The sequence below is a fragment of the Hakea prostrata genome, chromosome 8, assembly GCF_041222555.1.
Source record: "Hakea prostrata isolate BN-2017 chromosome 8, UWA_Hpros_2, whole genome shotgun sequence".
In the NCBI taxonomy this organism is placed as follows: Eukaryota; Viridiplantae; Streptophyta; class Magnoliopsida; order Proteales; family Proteaceae; genus Hakea; species Hakea prostrata.
This window is the reverse complement of record NC_142607.1, coordinates 49,479,434-49,498,197: the sequence shown is the minus strand read 5'-3', so window position 1 is coordinate 49,498,197 and position 18,764 is coordinate 49,479,434. Positions and strand designations below refer to the sequence as shown.

General features: G+C 36.5%; 1 protein-coding gene and 1 pseudogene across 3 annotated transcripts; both read left to right on the top strand.

Moving 5' to 3' along the window:
• Nucleotides 1-5,657: 5,657 nt before the first annotated feature.
• Nucleotides 5,658-7,198, top strand: LOC149008408 (stem-specific protein TSJT1-like). Its single transcript, XM_089167457.1, has 5 exons — nt 5,658-5,921; nt 6,128-6,368; nt 6,463-6,583; nt 6,684-6,793; nt 6,888-7,198. Exons 1-5 carry the CDS (start codon nt 5,719-5,721, stop codon nt 6,942-6,944), a joined length of 732 nt encoding a protein of 243 aa, XP_089023583.1. The 5' UTR covers nt 5,658-5,718; the 3' UTR covers nt 6,945-7,198.
• A 3,641-nt stretch (nt 7,199-10,839) lies between these two features.
• Nucleotides 10,840-18,466, top strand: LOC149008407 (nuclear transcription factor Y subunit C-3 pseudogene; annotated as a pseudogene). Of its 2 annotated transcripts, none has more exons than XR_016175091.1 (3): nt 10,840-11,131; nt 11,284-11,371; nt 17,199-18,466. The product of XR_016175091.1 is annotated as a nuclear transcription factor Y subunit C-3 pseudogene, transcript variant X1 (transcript). The 2 variants fall into 2 exon arrangements; XR_016175092.1 differs by having other exon boundaries at nt 11,252-11,371.
• Nucleotides 18,467-18,764: the final 298 nt, after the last annotated feature.

Sequence of the window (18,764 nt, the reverse complement as noted above, 5' to 3'; positions counted from 1 at the left end):
TTCAAACGTGAAAGACCAAAGTGCCCCTTAGGTTATTTAATACATCGTGTAAATATATGGTTTTAAAAAGAGATAATTTGTCATTAAGCATTAATTATATATATATTCAAGAAAAAGAAAAAAATTATAATAACACAATGTATTAAATAACATGAGGGGCATATTTAGTCCCTCTATGTTTGAAATTTGAATATGCTTAACGACGACTAACTGTATTAGTTGTTGGTAATATATTGCACCAAGGGGACACAACATTAGTTTGTGGTCCACTAAGGGGACCTACATGTAAAAAAAAAAACTCTTATCTAAATAAAAGCATCTAGGGGTGCATGTTTGGCCCTAAGCCTAAATAGGGGCTTGGGCTCAAGATTTTGGCCTTGATGGCGTGTTAGAGCCTAGGGCCAAGGGCGGGCCCTGGTATTACTCTTTGGCTGTCAGGCATATCCTGACTCGACCCTAATTTTTGGCCTTGACCCTGGCCTTGATTCTAGCCATAATTTTGTCCTTGATATTTGATTTCTATGAATTAAGAATATGGTCAATTAGGGCCATGGCCAAGTATAGGGTCAATTCGGGCTAGGGATAGGGCCAGAGACAGGGCTAATCAAGGCCAGGGACATGGCCAATTAGGGCTAGGGATAGGGCCAAAAACAGGTCCAATCAGAGTGGGAATGAGCTTGGTTTGGTCTTGTACGTCTTAGAGTTAGAAACAATAATCATTGGCCCTAAATTATGGTCAGGGCAGAAATGAACTTAAATTATAATATATAGGGCTGGACTTGTGATACAAAAGCATCAAACACTTGAGTGGCTATCAATTTTGGTTTTATTATTATTATTATTTTGATTGGGGTGGGATATGGTATTTATTTTGTTAAATTTTAGAGCAAGACTCGATTTTTCAATATCATCATAATGGAGATGTGACGAAGTTAACAGGGTGGCAGCACTAGTTCACATTTAAAGCAAAATTTGATTGCTGAAAAGAAAATATTGGAAGCTTAAATCTAAATGTTTAGGTGGGTTTTTAAAAAAAAATCAGGTTTACTTAGCAATTAAAAAAAGGTGAACCTGTGCCTAAGGCTTTCATACAAGCAGAGTTTGAAAGAATAATTTTCTTATCTGGTCTTACTCCAACAATTTTTGTAGTTTAACTATTTTGACGTCTTAATCTTAGGGCTAAAACTATGATCCAACAACTGCAAATCTATCTAGAAATACGACATCAAAATGGTAAAGTTGTTGAATCATCACATAGAGGATTGGTTTTAATATAATAATTAAGAAGTGACTAATGGATCCAATTTCCCTTTAAATTAGGCTACCTACCGGTTCAAAAAATAATAGTAATAATTTACAAAGGAAACATTGCAATTGAGTTTGATTTTTATTCCCCTCATTTTCTCAGTATGTGCTTCCATCGATCTTCAATTTTATTCTTTTAATGTGTCGTTTGGTCAGATATCCAAGTCAGCAATATCTATACAATATCTTAATGAAGCAAGTTGATTTGACTCGAAATATATTTTAGAGATTACATTATAAATTCTTCCTTTCAACTTCAACAGAATATAATATTTCATTTACATTCTCAAAAGATATTTTAAATCTAAAACAAATGTCAAGTGAAATCTAAATAGAACTAGATTTTGGAGTGCAATTAGAATAATCAACATCTTTTGATGGTTTAACCAATTGACTGGAATCCAAATGAATGAAAACTAAATCCATTGTCAATTCCACTCAAATTGTCTTCTTAATTTGCAGATCAATTCAGCTCTTAAAAATCTTTTTCGAAACTGATTCTCTTCTTTTAGATATCTCAAATAAATCTTTTGTTTATGTAATTTTTTTTAAACCATTTTCCTTCTGTTCCAAAGGATTCTAACAATGTGATAGATTTCTTCGTTTCTTTTTTGGTACAAGAATTTCGTTTACGCCCGGATTACCTACCGGTCAGGGGAGAAATATGTACTGTCTCGTTTCTTGGTGAGGTTCATATAAGACTTATTGGTGGTCACATCTTTAATTTTTTTTTATTATTATTTAGATGTGACTTTCATCATTATGATGAAGAATCATCGAAAGACTGTATACTGCTCCCTCTGAGAGGTGATCTATACTTTTAAATTTATATAAGTTTTGAAATCCTTTGTTTATGATCACTCATTTTTTTGAATAAATTTATTTTCAACAAAAAAGACAAGTGAAAAAATAAAGACCATCACATTCCCAACCACAAGTCATATTCTCAAACACCAAACATTAGGACAAAAAAAAAAAAAAAAAAAAAAACACTAGGACCCATTTCCATTTGAGATACAAAGCTTGAATTCTTAGATATGCACAGCACCTGACAAAAACCATTCTTACTAAAGCTAGACATTATGATAGGGTGTGGTTTGCATTTTGATAATGACTCTTCTAGTATCTTGTATCTCCCTAGGCTAGCTTCCTTGACAGTTTAGCTCAAGCTGGTTCTCTTGTATGATATGGTTTTTCAATAATTTTATACATTTTTTTTAATTAAAAAGAATTATTCAATCCCAAAAAAAGATAAAATGATTTTAGGTCACTCTTTACCAAGTGACCCAACTCAGTCCCAAATCGCTAGGTCAACAAGGTTTGTCACCCTTGATCAAACCAACCCTTAATGGATTTAGGGCTCAACCCCAAGTCCTTCAGAAGGTCAAATGACAACTTGGATGAAAGACCATGCACTCCTCGATTTATTCTGTACATGCTTGCAAAGCCTGTTATGGTAAGCCGTAATTGATTCGCATCCGATGAACATTTTAAGAAGGAAGCAAGCTTAGTGATCTGACAACTAATAACAATCAGAAAGAAAGAAAGAAGAAGAAGAAGAAGCTTCGAAGCCTTTCTCAGTTTTATTCTCAGGGAAGTGTTGCTTACTTATAACAACTTGATTGTCGGAGGTGACTTCCAGACTACCCAGGTAAAAAGATCCAACCAAATTAAACCACAGCTCATGAAGGGAGTTTGATTATTAAATTGAATCCCAATAAACTCATTTTGGGTTGGATTTTCTCTTTGCAATTCTAGAATTATTTGAGTTCAACTAATAATTTAATAAATGTAATTAAACTCCTAGATTTATTAATGTTCAATTAATAATCTATTAAATGTAATTAAAATCCTAGATTCTAGATTCATTTGAGTTCAATTAATAATCTATTAAATGTAATTAAACTCCTAGATTCATTTGAGTTCAATTAAATAATTTATTAAATGTCATTAAATTCCTTAACCATGGGCCACTTTTAAAACCATGGGCGTCCCACCTTATGGTGGCTGTAGCCTCAAATCTTAGATTGATTGATTGATTGAGAGAGAAAATAAAAGATTATCATTTGTTGATAATGATCACAGAGCTTAATGGTCCCATCACCTAAAATATTGGAAAATTAGCAATTCCAGCAACCCAAACTTGACTCACCAGCCTAATTGATCTTGACCCTCCAACATGTGGACCCACACCAAAATCATTACCATCAAGCCATCACAGCCTTACAGTTAACCGTATGCTCAGGGCATGTTGATTATCTAAATTTAGAGATTTCAAATTCTTTATTCATGAATCCAAGATTTATACCTGTTTAGTTGTAAAACATCCATGGATTTCACTTTTTTGTCTAAAAACGTGAATTAAACCATTCTTGGGTATTGGTGAAATCCATCAATTCCACCATAGATATAGAATTAAAGAAATTTACAAGTTCAAGCGGAGTAACCCAACGGAACTTTATGCACTTCGATAGATTTGAGGCTTATCAAACAGTTAATTTTTCGAACCATGAATTTATAGATTTGAAATCTCATTTAATTTCAAATCCCTGATTCATGTGATCAATAAAGCCCTTAGGGCCTGTTTGGTACATGAATCTAGAGATTTCAAATCTTTGGATTCTTGAATATGAGAATTATACCTATTTAGTTGTGAAAATCTCTAGATTCATGTACCAAACAGGTCCTAAGTTTCTTATTGATCACATGAATCTAGAGATTTGAAATTTAAAAAAAGTTGTTAAGTTATGAGTGAATAATTTTTATTTTTGTATTAAATAAAAGAGAAGAACTAAAAAAAATGTTGTAGTATTGTTGTAAGTAGGGATGCAGGTATGGTCTTGAGATCCAAAATCCATCTGGTGTTATCCTGAACTCAAATAGGGTTTTGGTTTAACATTTTAATATTGATGAACACTCCATTAGAATTAGGTATTTACTAGACTTAACCCACCTAACTCTCCCCCACCCTACCATCTTCTAGGTTACATTAGAAAAAAAATTGGACTTAAAATGAAATTATGCATTGTTTCATTATTTTATGATTAGAATAATGATTAGAGTTAACCCAGTCAAGGCCAGGCTAATAATATGTTTAGAATCAAAATTCGGGTATTAAAGTGGTGGGTCATCCAACCCCATTGCAAGCCTGCATAGTTTTTAACTACTCTCCATCGAGGGAGTCTTTAAATGAGATATAGAATTCCGTTGCGTATAATATTCTAATGTAAGAACACTCATTAAATTTTTAACCTATTGGGCCCCAATCTTATGACTAATTTGATGATAATCATATAGAAACTATTATGAGCAAAGCCCAAGTTGGGAAAAAAAATTTTTGTTGTAAACCAACTTTTACAACTTTAGAGAATCTTTTAATTCCATTTCTAACCCTCTTTATTCAGCTTTTTAGGTTCAAGTTATTTTCAGACTTTCAATACACGGGATTCCGGAATCCACAGTTGGTAGTCTGTAAAATTACGGATTTGCCATCATTCCATTTTATTAATGGCGAAAATTTTTCCATGATTTGGAATAGAAAATTACTCTTGCTATTTGACTTGTCTTGGATTAGGGCAGAATCTTATCCAGAGACACGTAAGACAGAGAGAATCTTATCCAGTGGAAACTTTTATTTCATAAACTGTGGGCCACCATAATGGGAAATCAAGGGTCCAGATTGTGACTTTGCTGGCAATACTTGCCAGATAAATGTCTTCTACTTTAAAGTTGTTGGAATCTGCTTTTTAGTCTTCTCTCTCTATTTGTCGTGTCACATACGCTTGACTGGTGGACCCACAGATCGTGACTCAACGGTCATGATCAACTTGATTTTTTACCCGCCCTGCATCAGTGTGTTATAATAGGAGTTGTAACATTGTAGTAAACCTTTTACTCTTGTGGGCGTCAAACGCATTTCCGGTTTTTCCTGATGGCAATGATTCGATGTGATAAGTGGTACTTAAGGTCGATATTTTAAACCAAATCGGGGTTGCTCTTTTATGAATGAAGGGGTTGGATGGGGTCCGCATCAGTGATCAAAACCCTGAAAGAACGACACGTGTCTAGCTTCACTAAGGTGTCACCTTGCATGTTACACCGCGCCACACTCGCAACATATTGCACCCCTCAGCTTCTCTAGAAAGATCGAAGCTTGTGAGGTGGACCCCACAACGTCGCCAAGCACAGCCAAAAATCATCGCCCCGACTTGGCCTTCGCCAGTTAACTACGTTTTTTTCTGTGGAATTTACAATAATAACCTTGCGTTCACCATTGCGAATTGACGAAAGTACCCTCGTCTTCCTATAAGTAGAGATGCTCACCTCATCTCCTCCAATCCCTATATGTCTTAGCAGTACCGGAAAGAGAGAGAGAGAGAGAGAGAGAGAGTTGCAGAAGACGAGATATCAAACATGTTGGGTGTGTTTAGCAGCTCTATTTTGACGCCGCCCGACGAGCTGGTGGCTGCCGGCTGCCGGACGCCGTCGCCCAAAATATCGTCGACGGCATTATTGAAGCGGTTTACTGAGAGTAACCCAAGTGCTGTGTCGGCTCAAATTGGAGATCATGCCAATTTAGCCTACACACACCACTGCGAGTCGGTTATGCAACCCAGGTAAAAATCTTCAAATAAAGGATCAACTAACCCATCATAAGAAATTAATACCAGAAAACCCTTTAAAGATCTCCCTGATCTCTAACTGGGTTTCCTTTCTGGTGATCAGAAATTGATCATAATTGTCTCTACCAAAAAACTGATCATAATTATCTGAGTTGAACTTGATTATTTAGATGAATTGAGTTGGTGGATGATGGGTGCAGATCATTTGCTGTGAAAGAGGACATTTTCTGTCTGTTCGAGGGGGTTTTGGACAATTTGGGGAGCCTGAGGCAACAATATGGTCTGGCAAAGTCAGCCAACGAGGTGATTTTGGTGATCGAAGCTTACAAGGCGCTTCGTGATCGGGCTCCTTACCCTCCCAACCATGTCATCGGTCATCTTGAAGGCAACTTCGCTTTTATTCTGTTTGACAATTCTACCTCCACCTTGTTCGTCGCTTCTGTAAGTAGATCATCGCTCTCTCTAATGGGGTTTTCTTTCTATTCTGGGTAGTAGAATTGAAGATCTAACTCTAATGTGTTTTCTGAACAAACAGGATCCATTTGGGAAAGTACCTCTGTTTTGGGGAATCACCGCTGATGGGTACGTTGCCTTTGCAGATGATGCCAATTTGCTCAAAGGCGCTTGTGGCAAATCCCTTGCATCTTTCCCACAGGGTAGTTGAATTCATTAATTTCACTCATCCTTCTTTAATCACTTCTTAACCTTACTGGGAATTATGGTCTCACCATCTTTACTCTGTTTTCATCATTACAGGATGCTTTTTCTCCACCGCAGCCGGTGGACTGAGAAGCTACGAGCACCCTAAGAACAAAATCACCGCCGTTCCAGCAGCCGAAGAGGAGATATGGGGAGCCAAATACATGGTATTGTAACAGTTTAAATTCTTGGGAAAAATAACAGTATTTTCTTGAAGGCTTTATTGTGATCTCTGTTTTTTTTGTGTCATGTATATCTCAGGTGGAAGGTCCACCACCTATTGCAGCCATGAACAGAGAGTCCTTTTTGTACATTTAGAAGTGTCTTTTTCTTACAAGCTTGTGAGCTTGTGGTTGCAAGCGATGGAGAAGGTGTTGGATTGTATATATGAAGAAGTGACAGTCACCTGTTGCCGCACTGCAACGACTCTTATCTGCAATTTCGTGTGTTCTCATCTTAGGGTCCCCCACCCCTTCTCTCTCTCTCTCCCTCTCTCTCTCCCGTTAATGTAAATCTCATGCTTTGAAGTAACTTTTATTGGTAGAGTTGTAATAAAGAAAGTCTTTACCTTACTCTTCCTCTCATGGAATTTTGCAATTTACCATTTTTAATGTTTGAATATCCAAGAATCATCTGATAATACACATTACCCATTGATGAGGCAAGCCTCAAGAGATTGGGATAATCTTGTTCAGTAATCAATAAGAACATATTAACATTACCTAAATTAGGGGGGGGGGGGGGAAATCTAGTTTTGTAATTAATTTCAGGATCAACCAAACCCATGAAGTAGAGTGTTGGGAACTGATTTCCTTTGTTTTGGTGAAAAAAGGAATCGTACAATGAAAGGAGGGATATGGATCCCAAGTTTGATTGAGGGATAATTTTAAAGTCCTCTTGGCAGGAAAGTCTGCAAATTTATTAACTGATACATTTTGAAAGAGGCAAGTTGAAAACTGTATGACAACTTGAAATCTAATGAGCAAGGCCTTCTGTTTAGAGCTAATATCGATTTACAAATTACAATCTTAAACAAGCTAAACCTTATCAAGGTTCTGTAAGATCACTGCATTTCTGTGTGCTTTCAATTCTATTACAGATGCTGAAAATTCTCTTGTATTTGATTTTGCTGCTATAAACTGGCCTCCAGGGTCCCCAAGCGATGCACCCACGAGCTCCCTTCTTCGAATCCATATTCCACGCAGCATCTGTGAGAATGCATACACAATTAGAACAAAGTGTTTAGAACTAAACTAACTTTTTTTAATTTTTATTTAAGCAATAAATACTTCAGTCATTGAAAAGGGATACCCAAAAAAAAAAAAAAAAAAAAAACCCAAAAAACAAAGAAGAAGAAGAAAACAAAAAATAGATGCATAAACATCCGAAACCAAGAGAGGAATTGGACCAAGCTATCATAGTTGCATTCGACAGGGTCATCCATACTTAGGTATAAAACCTTAGAAATAAAGCAGTAATTGCAACGGCAACTAATAAGCTCAAAAGATTCGTAATACGCATCGCATCTTGTGAGATGAAAATACCCCCACCTCAAAATATGTGCTCTTTGCCTTGGTGAACAAAGTGTTCATAAGTAAATGAAAATTCATGGAGTTTCCAGGCTATATATATGTTTGAATTTAGATCCAGCTAGAAGCCCAGGACGCTTTGAAGACAGATAAATGGGTTTTCCGGGCCAGCGAGACAGATTTGTACTTAAATATCTCATGCGAACTCACAGACATATATAGTTGAAGGACATCAAAGGCAAGGAATCAAGTTCTAAGGTGGGCCTTATTTGAGCCCATGTTTAACCACCAGTGTTTACGGTACATGTCCAGTGTAAGAGCCCAAAATCCTGATTCATGGTCCCATACAAATTTCTGGGCTTGTGCCCAGAGTTACGATAGGTCAGGCTTAGATGGGCTTGATATTTGGTCAGTTTCGGGTGGGGCTATATTCAGCCGGTCCAGTCGGGTGCTCGATGCACCTTAAGCGAAAACCAAGACCGTTGGCTAGATCGAGTCTTAGTCGATCAGTGATGGTCAAGCCTGTTTGGTTGGGCCAAAATTGACATCCCTAGCTGGTAGCTACTACGAAGGGAATTCAAAGGAGAGGCGTGTGAAGACGAAATGGATTTCAATCATTTGATGTGATGTTGGGACTCATGTCATACATCTACAAATGGAATGAAATGGATGATAAATTTCCCGTGTTCAATTATCAAACTAAGAGTGTCGACATAGAATTGGAATCAAAGTAAATTACGTTGCAATCAAATCTGACTCGTTCATTGAAACTGAGATCTGAGTATGTATTTTGTATATCTTGTCTTCCTATGTATTATATATTTCCTTTTTGTTGTAATCATAAATTAATAGGAGTAGTTTTAGGAAATATAATATTGTTATAATCACAAATTGTTGGATCTATCATTTTGTTACCAGGTTTTATGGTTGATCATGTTTTGTTTGTCCCTCATTTAAGTTTAATTTACTTTCTGTTGACAAATTCACTTATTCCTCCATTTTTATTGTCACATTCATGAATAATTATTGTTTCTTTGAAGACCTGCTTTCAGATAAGACTATTGTGACGGATAGTAAGCATGACGGTCTCTACCTTCTTAATTTATAGCCATCTTTTTCAGCTGTTGTTCTTGAAAACTATTTTGATCTTTAGCATTGGCGGTCGGATCACCTGAGTCCCACTTCTATGTCCCCTTTGCACCATACTAGTCCTGCAATTTCTTTTTCCAATAAGTGCACGTGCACTGTTTGTCCATTAGCTAAAACTACTCCCTAGTCAATTCCTTATTACAACAAATGAGAAAAATAAGATATAGGTTCTTATCCTATCTTTATGATTTATCTTTCCACATATATATTTTGTCTTCCTCATTTGTTGTATATTATGTTTTTCTATTTTTTTTTTAATTTATGTGTTTTAGGAAAGAGTTTAGTGGATTATAGTCCTAACATATAATGGTTTGATTACCCAAAAAAACATATAATGGTTTTACATTTTTCTTTTAAAGGTAGTGAAGATTTGAAAAATCATATAACCTAGATGGATTATGAACAAAATAAAATCCCACTAAAAAATCAAATACAAAACCTAACCAAACCAATTTGCTTTTTCTATAGTTTTTATCTCTACTCTTTGTATCTTGAATTTTCAAATCAAATCAAGGCTTTCAATAATTTGATCCAAACACAAGAACTCATGAACTGACCATTAAATCTTATGTAGAAGGGATGCATGCCAAAATAACATTATTTCTTCGAAAAATTAGATACATTTTAGTAGTTATCAAATAGTTTTTCATTTTGGACTCTATTATGATTTCTTATGCGAATTACTTTATTTTTGGTGAACTACTTTAGTGCTGCACAATTAATAAGTAGCATCTAGATCAAAACTTGCAGTTGAGACGAAATTTCGACTATTCGTTTACCTCATTTTTGCATAAATGAAAAATTGTTTGGAATAAAATTTAATTACTAAACGAGTGGTTGAGATTTCGTCTCGATCACAAGTTTCAATCTGGATCGTTAATCCGTATCATTCAAGTAAAATCTATTTGTTGGTAAGCTATAAATGAACAATTTTACTCAAAAATTAAATAATGGGCAAATTATATATAGAGCTCGCAATCAATTATATCGACTATCTGAGAAAAAAAATTAATTATAGATGTCCTTTACTGTTAATAATTGAAACCTATAAATGGCCAACTCGACAAACAAGGTAAAAAGCATTTCAACATTTATCATTAATTTTTTTTAAGGAAGGGTAGATGTAATTGATTGCCAAGACATGAGGTTTATATGTAATTTTTCACCACTATAACTTTGTAAATAAATTATTAAAAGAAAAGATATACTTTGGAAAAAGAGATATACCAATGATGAAAATAATTGATACTAATTATATTTTCTTACCAAACCAAAAGCCGTTAACGACCGAATTTTACACTAATACCCCGGGGTGGGTTTGTACGGACCGCATACCGGGTGAGAGTTCATTGGTCCACCCCTCCACCAAATAGGGAAAATGATTTATAGTGAGGGCAAAATTGTCAGAAAAAGAAGACAAGAACGCAAGAACGACAAAAAGTGAAGGTTCGGCTGCTCTGCTGCCGCTGCTGCTGCACGATACCAAATGTTTCCCACCCATACCTGACTCACTCACTCACTCCACCTTTCTTTTTAATTTTCAGAAAGCAAAGAGCGAAAGAAGAGAAAAAAGAAGGAAAAAAAGAAGGAAAAAAAAAAAAAAACTTTCCATTGCAGGTTCCATTACACTTTCTCATTCACTCCCGATTCTCAAATCCCCAGTCGACATATAGTTCAATCTTCCAATACAATCTCTTTCTCTGTTTCTGTTTTAATATATTTAACTAGAAAGGTTTTAGATCGCATCTTCGAGTCTCTTTTTGCAGAGGAAATCGCATCTTCCAACGAGGAAAACCATAAAAATCCAGTAAGAAAGGAAGATAAAAGGTTGTACTCAGTCGTCCACTTTGGTCACACTTTTTTTCTTTTAAATTTCTTTAAAGAATTCTTCTTTTTTCTCTCTCTCTCTCTATTTTATTTGTTTGCTTTTTTTTGGTTAAGTTTCAGATCGTCTGATCAGAAAATTCTCCATATTCTAGGGTTTCCTTCTCAGTACGAATAGAGAAGAAGCTAAAGCCTGCTACTCCAATTTGAATGGCAAGCGTCTGAAGTTCAATTCTGAAGCAGGTATAATCGGTAACCATGATCCTTAGGGTTTTTAAATCGCTTATCTTTGCAAACTATAATCTTCAGGCTTGCGATTGAAACTGTAATTCTTGTGAGGGGATTTAGATATGTGTGGGACAATAAGGTTTGCAATTTATGAAGTCTTGCATAATGGAGTTAATAATTAGAAGAGAGGGGACAGTTAGCGAGTTTAGCTCGCATGCAACAGTATTTTAGTTAAAAATTGTATGGTACTTGTCCGTGCTGGCTCCTATGCTGTTTATCTTATCGAAAACCAAGTCTCTCGCATGCAGAGTATGTGTTTGTATGGTTTGGTAGAACTGTAGAATAGAGAGTCGTTGAAAGTTCGTAACTTTTATTGTTGTTCATCTTGTTCTACTGTGCTTGATTATCTGTGTACTAGAATCATAAGAACAGTCAAGAGAAATTATCTTGTTCGGTTTTTTGTTTTAGTGTTTTGTTCCTTATTGGACTCTAGTTCTCTTACAGTCTAATGTCATGGAAGGAAGATTTGATGCAGTTAGTATGGCTTTTTATTTTATTTTATTTTTATGGAAGTGAAATTCTTTGAAATAATCATCAGGAATCAAGTATTACAGGGAATTTTGTAATTGTCTGATATGGCCCATCTTTCCTTCTCATAGGGAGAATCTTCTCGGCTGGATTTGAAAGGTTATGCTTTCAATTCCATCCGGTGAAAGTGATTTCTTCCCTGAAATTCTCCACGTTGAAAATTTGGATAATCTTTTTACTTCTAGAGTTAAAATCCTTACTTCAAAGGAGGTTTGATGAGTATTAACCATCTGAATTTTCTTATCTTTCAATCTTAGATAGTTGTATTATGAATAGACAGCTGAAGATAAAAATACTCATCATTTATACTCCACATGAAATCACACTTTGAACTCTCCAACTGCTGTTGGATTTGAATTCCTTGTAGAAGTTTTGGACTGCCATCTTCTCCCCCCCCCCCCCGGCAAGATTTCAGTCATAAAAACTCTACACCAGCTCATCAGTTTGATTTCCACTGCCACCCTCCCACCCTGGTGAACTGATTGAAAAATCCCTCCATTTTGTGATCCTGCCATCACAACCCCCACCCCCCAAATCAAAATGGTAAAAGAACCCAAGAAAGAGAAGAAAAAGAAGAGAGAGACTGCAGATAAAAAATAATACCTGGTTTGAAGCTTTCATTCGTGAGTCATACTCCCAATTGAAGTCACTATGTCCTTGCCTAGTCCAATTTGCCCAGCCGTTGTTTGACACAAGTTCCTTGGAAAAGCACGTGCCTAATTTTCTTTGCAGGCTCCACTGGTAGAAGATGAGTTACTCATTACTTCTGTGGTTCTGTCCTTTCAATAGAATAGGTACCTTTTTCATCTCCCTTAATTCCATGGTACCGTAACCACTTGCTGTGTATTTTCTTCCAAGTATTATCACAAATAATCTGTTAATAATCACTCTCTCTTATTTCCCATATTACCTCACTACCAAGTGGTTTGGTAAACCTCATGTCCTAGGTTCAAATCCCCTCTGCTCCTCTATTTCTTGCATTGGACAGTTGTGTGCTCTTTGGCCTGGGCATAAGTGTTACCAGCTTCTGTGGACTATGCTAGGCCTCCGGTTGTGCTCCGTTGACGGGGCCAGTGCTTGTGCTGGTAGTGCATAGGGCTAATGCCTGCATAGGTCGCCTTTGATAAAAAGTTCGAACATTGCGTAGCGGGGGGTGCTAGGTTGCCGCTACTACATCCCCTCTTTTTTGTACAAAAAAAAATAATATTACCTCACTACCATTTCCCCTGATTTATGATTCTTTTCTGTTTTTAGATTCTTCATTTAATTTGTTTTTTCTCAATCTACCTATTGTATCCTTCTAATTCCTTTATTCCAACCGGTCCCTTTTTAAGCCTTGATTCCTAGTTTGCCCTCCATCTTTAATTTTTAATTTTATTGTCATTTCTTGTTTTGATGTGTCATTAGCCCCTTGTTTACACCAAAGATGGTTTCTGTAAATTGGAAACAATATTTCTTAGTTCAAAATTGGTTTTCAGGAGCTTACCAATATTATCAACCTCTATGATAAGATAGCCAGCATGGCAGATTCTTTAGAATACAGATCAGTAGTGGCCAAGGAATATGACAATGAACCTAAAGTGAACTGTCTGATTAAGGTTGCTGTTGAAGAAATGATTGATGGTCTATTTCAGTTGTGAAATCCCACTCTCTGATTCTCATTGAAGAGATGTTGCTTGCAAACAACCATTAGATTATTGTGGTGGTTGATCAAGAGTTGTGCTGGATTGTTGTTCCATCAAAGCTGATGCTTGTGGATGCTGAGCGGTATTGATTTTGTCGTTTTCAAATTTCAATGTCCTTTTTTTTCTTCTTCCAACACATGGACAATTATGCAAGCGACTATCTTGGACTGATCTAAAAACATATGGGAATCCAGATTGAGAACTGAGTCCAGTAGGATTTTAGGAATTTATATTGTTTGGGGAAAATAATATCCTTTTAATTTATTTTTATTCTATTTATTTTGAAAGCTATTTACTCAGATAACTAGGTCCTAGGTACAGTTTGGGTTTTTTATTTTATTTTTTTGGTAATCTTTGGAGAGCTTTATTTTTTGACGCCTTTTATTTGTGTTAATCTATGGTAAAATTTCCATCTTTAGATTGAATAGAGGAATTGATTTTGTGTATGTGAAGAGCCTTTGGGCAAGCTGGTTTTGTGTGTACCTTCCACCCCCCAACCCCCCCAGCGCCAAGGGCTTTTGCCTCTTTTCCTTATGTTATTTCCTTTTTTCCCCTTCTACCTTCTTTCAGTTTTTGGGTGGGGGGCATAAATTTATCCTGTACACCTTTTTTGTTTTAAGTTATAATTTCCCGGTTACATGTATTATGTCAATCTTTTTTCTGTGGAGTTGTTTTCTTTATATTTTTATTTAAAAATGTTACTGAAGAAAGGACTCAAGGGATTAAAGAAGATGAATCCAATATTTCATTATTACATGATTTTTCTTATTTATGGTTTTAAGCAATTTTATTTGAAATTGTTTATTGCCTTAATAAAATTGCTTATTGCCTAATTGATGAACATTTTTAATTCTTTGTTGCATTGGTATCTTTGGCAGTAACATCAGTAGTATCTTTTTTGCTATGTTTATTTTATAGTTTTAATATAAGAATGAATCTTCACTGACTTCTTTTTTTAGATCTCAGATTTTGACCGTGATTGTTTATTGCATTTGTATGGATGAGTCCTGGAACCTAGTGATGGTATTGAATATCATGTTTTGTGAACCATGAGAGAGAGCTTATTGACAGGATATCATATTTAAATAGTATAAATAACCCTTAGGTTTTAAGTTCAGATAACAGGAAATATATGGTACCAGCCATAATATTCTTTTGAGTTGCTGTTGTATTCCTGTGTACTGTGTATCAGGTGTGTCAAATACTTTTATTTTGTGGTATAGGGACTGAGGGAATGAACTTAATAGGGCAGGGTGGTGGTTTAGAGAATGTATGCTGAGTTAGAGAGGATTTATTAGTTATTAGTTATATTTTAAGTTTTAACAGAGATAGTCTTGGAATGGCTGGGTTACCTAATCCACCCTGAATAGTATGATTAAGTTGCCTTTGATTGATTAACTGATTCGCTTGATGTTATATTCATACCCCCCCCCCTCTTCCAAATGGGTGGGGGGGGGGGGGTGGGGACTATGCATGTATCTCTTGTTGGTAGCTGTAAGGAGGTGGTGTTTAATTGCCCTCCCAGAATGTGCTTGTGCAGAAGCCTAAAGCACCGGGGTCACCTTTTTTGAGGTAAGGGTTTAATTCCTATCAAGAAGGTTACTAAGTAAATGAGAGGCAGATTTTGGGGTCTTGGGGACTGGTTGTTTTTCTGTTTTAAACATTTTATTTTTGGGGTTGTTTTCTTCTTCTTTTTTTTTTTTTTTGGGGGGGGGGGGGGGGGTGGAGGTGGAGGCGGGTGCTTGGATAGACAATGATCCAATTAGGTTCAGAAACATGCTTGGTGATTTTAGTGTCCTGTTTGGACATCTTTTTCTGTCTTTCAACTTACAATGCATGATAAGAAAGAAAAATTTTGTGTCATGGTAGAACTGCCTCCACCATGGTTTATTTAACAGAATTAGATGAAGCTAAGGTGGCATTAACTTGACTGTCCCACTCAGTGATTTAGAGTTCAAATGGAAGTAGATTGCAGACAATACTTTTGTGAGAGTATATAAATCGTTCTCTTTCTTCTTTAGGTTATTTTGTCCACCACAATGTTCGAGAGTTTTTGGCATGTGTCTAAACAAATGTTCAGGAAAATGCTTCTTAAATTTATATATATATATATATACACCTGAATCTGTGATCTTAGTTCTCTAATTTCGGGAGATATTAAAACATGAAGGCTTGTCCCTTCCAAAAATGGTGGCAGATTCATTGTGTTTAGAATGTTCTGTTGAATGCAATAATGAAATTGATATGCTCAATAAGGCAAATGTTTGAATACCATAAGTGTTGATCTCATATGTTTTTGTGTTATTTTTTAGAGTGGACTTATCTAACCAAGGTTTTAATTGACTCCAGTATAATCTCTATGTGGAGGTGACGTTATGAAATGTACCAATCACTAAGTTGTGTGGCTAAATTTGTCGCCTTATGGTTTTCTTGTTTCTCATCACATTATTGACATGTTACCTTTAAATTTTATTGCTAGAATTACAAGTTTCCTGACTAGGAATAGAATGATGATATATAGAACTGTGGTGGATGGTGATTGCCTATAGGTTGAGTATGAGCCTAACCTAAAAGTTTCATGTTCATATCGAGAATGATGTCATTAAGTTGGATGAGGAATTCGTCTATTTCAACCTTGATGACTGTAACTGCCTGAGGTCTGTTTGCTTTCTACAAAATCATGAACCTGCAATTCTTGTAGAAATCAGTCATGAACTAGTGGTCCAGAAACATTCACGGTGGTTTTGAAACTTCCAAACTCATATAAGATTTTGGAGCGCCACCTCCTGTTATCTGTACGCACTAAGAGCAGCCTGTGAGTCTGCCTTCGCTTCCAAGCTAATGGAATAAAAAATTTCTACGCTAATGGTGACCACTCAAAAGTGATAACTTTTTCCCCTTTCGATTGCTATTCTGACACACCCACCCACAGAGTCAAGATAGGAAAATCTTAAACTGCGGGTTTGTTCCTTGTGTAACGATACAAAAACATCGAAGGGACGTATTTGATATTGTTAATGCATTTAGGTTTTCTTGAGCCCATCTGGCACTCTTTATTTTTTTTGATTTGGTTGTTTTTTTGGGGGTGGGGGGGGGGGGGGGGACACAAGCATGTGTTCCAGAGCTGCTCTATACATTTGGTGCTTTTTAAAATTTGATAAACTCCGAGGAATGTCCCTTAATTCCCAGCTGATATTATTAAACCTGTTATTGCTGACCTGCAAAAAAGCTTTTGGATGGCAAGCAAGCAGGTTTAGGTATTGTTGAGGGAATAAAAATGGAGCTGTATGGTTGTTCTCCTCCATTGCTGGCAATTGTGTCATGGATGAAGATGAGATCATGTTTTCTGGAAAAGAATGGCAATGATTTTGAAAAGGAAGTCAGTGTCCAGATTGAATTGTATTTTAGTAAAGGTTACCGTTTTTATCAAGTGATACCACTGGCTTTTGATTTTAAGCAGTTACTGTTAAATATTTTCTTTTCAAACAAGTTGGCCATGCATAATTTTGGTACTTACAAGTTACAAGCAAGAAAGGTCTCTGATTGTGCTTTTTTATATTTGCTGTTAGATCGGATAATTTCTGCTTAGTAGGAGTAGGGGGTATTATGGATCAGCAAGCTCATGGACAGCCCCCTGTCATGGGAGTAGTTGGTGGTGGTGCACAAATGCCATATGGTGGAAACCCATATCAAGCTAGCCAGATGATGGGGGCCAACGCCTCTGGATCGGGTGTCCCACCTGTTGGTTCCATGTCTTCGGGTCAGGCAGCAGGTTTCACGGCCTCCCCTGCTCAGCTTGCACAGCACCAACTTGCTTATCAGCATATCCACCAGCAGCAGCAGCAGCAGTTGCTGCAACAACTCCAGTCTTTTTGGGCTACTCAATACCAAGAAATTGAGCAGACAACTGACTTCAAGAATCATAGCTTACCACTTGCAAGGATCAAGAAGATCATGAAGGCTGATGAGGATGTACGGATGATATCTGCAGAAGCACCTGTCATATTTGCCAGGGCATGTGAGATGTTCATCTTGGAGTTGACGCTGCGTTCATGGAATCACACAGAGGAGAACAAGCGCAGGACACTCCAGAAGAATGACATTGCAGCAGCTATTACGAGGACTGATATCTTTGATTTTCTGGTTGATATTGTGCCTAGAGAGGACCTGAAAGATGAGGTACTTGCCTCAATGCCTAGAGGGGGGTCCTTGCCAGTTGGAGGTCCAGCTGAACCTCTTCCTTATTACTATATGCCACCTCAGCATTCACCTCAGGTTGGAACTCCTGGGATGATTATTGGTAAGCCTGTGGTGGATCAAGCACTCTATGGTCAACAACCTCATTACATGTCTCAGCAGATGTGGCCTCAACCACCACAGCAGCAGCAGCAGCAGCAGCAACCACCCTCAGATTCTTGACTGGAGGGAGAATAGCTTTAGCTGGGGGGAAAAAGTATAAGTGGAAACTTTAAATTCATCATGAACAGTTTGGAGAACATTGTAAGTGATCGTACTATATTTGTAATTGCTTGGTTTTAGGCTACTATGAGACTCTAATGGCTTATATGAGAGCACAGATGGAAGAAAGTATAGCTTTTGGCCTGTCTAATGCCTTCATTTTGAAGTATTGTAAGATAGTTTATACCCGTCATTTATTTGCTCCTGTTTTTCGGGTAAAATTATCTTCCCATCAGTGAAATGCTGCCATTGCTCCATTGTCACCGAGGCTTAAAGTATCGGTATCGAGTATCTTATTAGTTATGTGATTTTAAGAAACATATTGTTTGATATTGAGTATTTTAAAGTATCGGTATCGAGTATTTTATCGGTCAGGTGATTCTAAGATACACATTGTCTCATATCGAGTATTGTATCGTATAGACCAATGCATTTTAGTGCAATACAATAATGATACTTATCGATATGTGTCGTATTAGTTGTGTTCAATATGGATACATATTGAATGGTGTTGTATCATTTGGTGGGATACTTTGACCCGTGGTTGTCACTACTTGGGTATTAAGCGAGAAACAACTTATTAGGAAGTAGGCTATTTTTGTGAGAATCTTCCTAGATCTACTTAAATAGGAGTTTGGTAAACTAAATATGAATCCTGAGCTTCTACCTCTCAGATA

Excerpts from the sequence above, each read along its gene's own strand:
- LOC149008408 (XM_089167457.1), top strand. The coding sequence starts at position 5,719 with ATGTTGGGTGTGTTTAGCAGCTCTATTTTGACGCCGCCCGACGAGCTG. Across the intron at positions 6,369-6,462 it reads CCACCTTGTTCGTCGCTTCT|GATCCATTTGGGAAAGTACC; the intron begins GTAAGTAGATCA and ends CTGAACAAACAG. Across the intron at positions 6,794-6,887 it reads TATGGGGAGCCAAATACATG|GTGGAAGGTCCACCACCTAT; the intron begins GTATTGTAACAG and ends TGTATATCTCAG.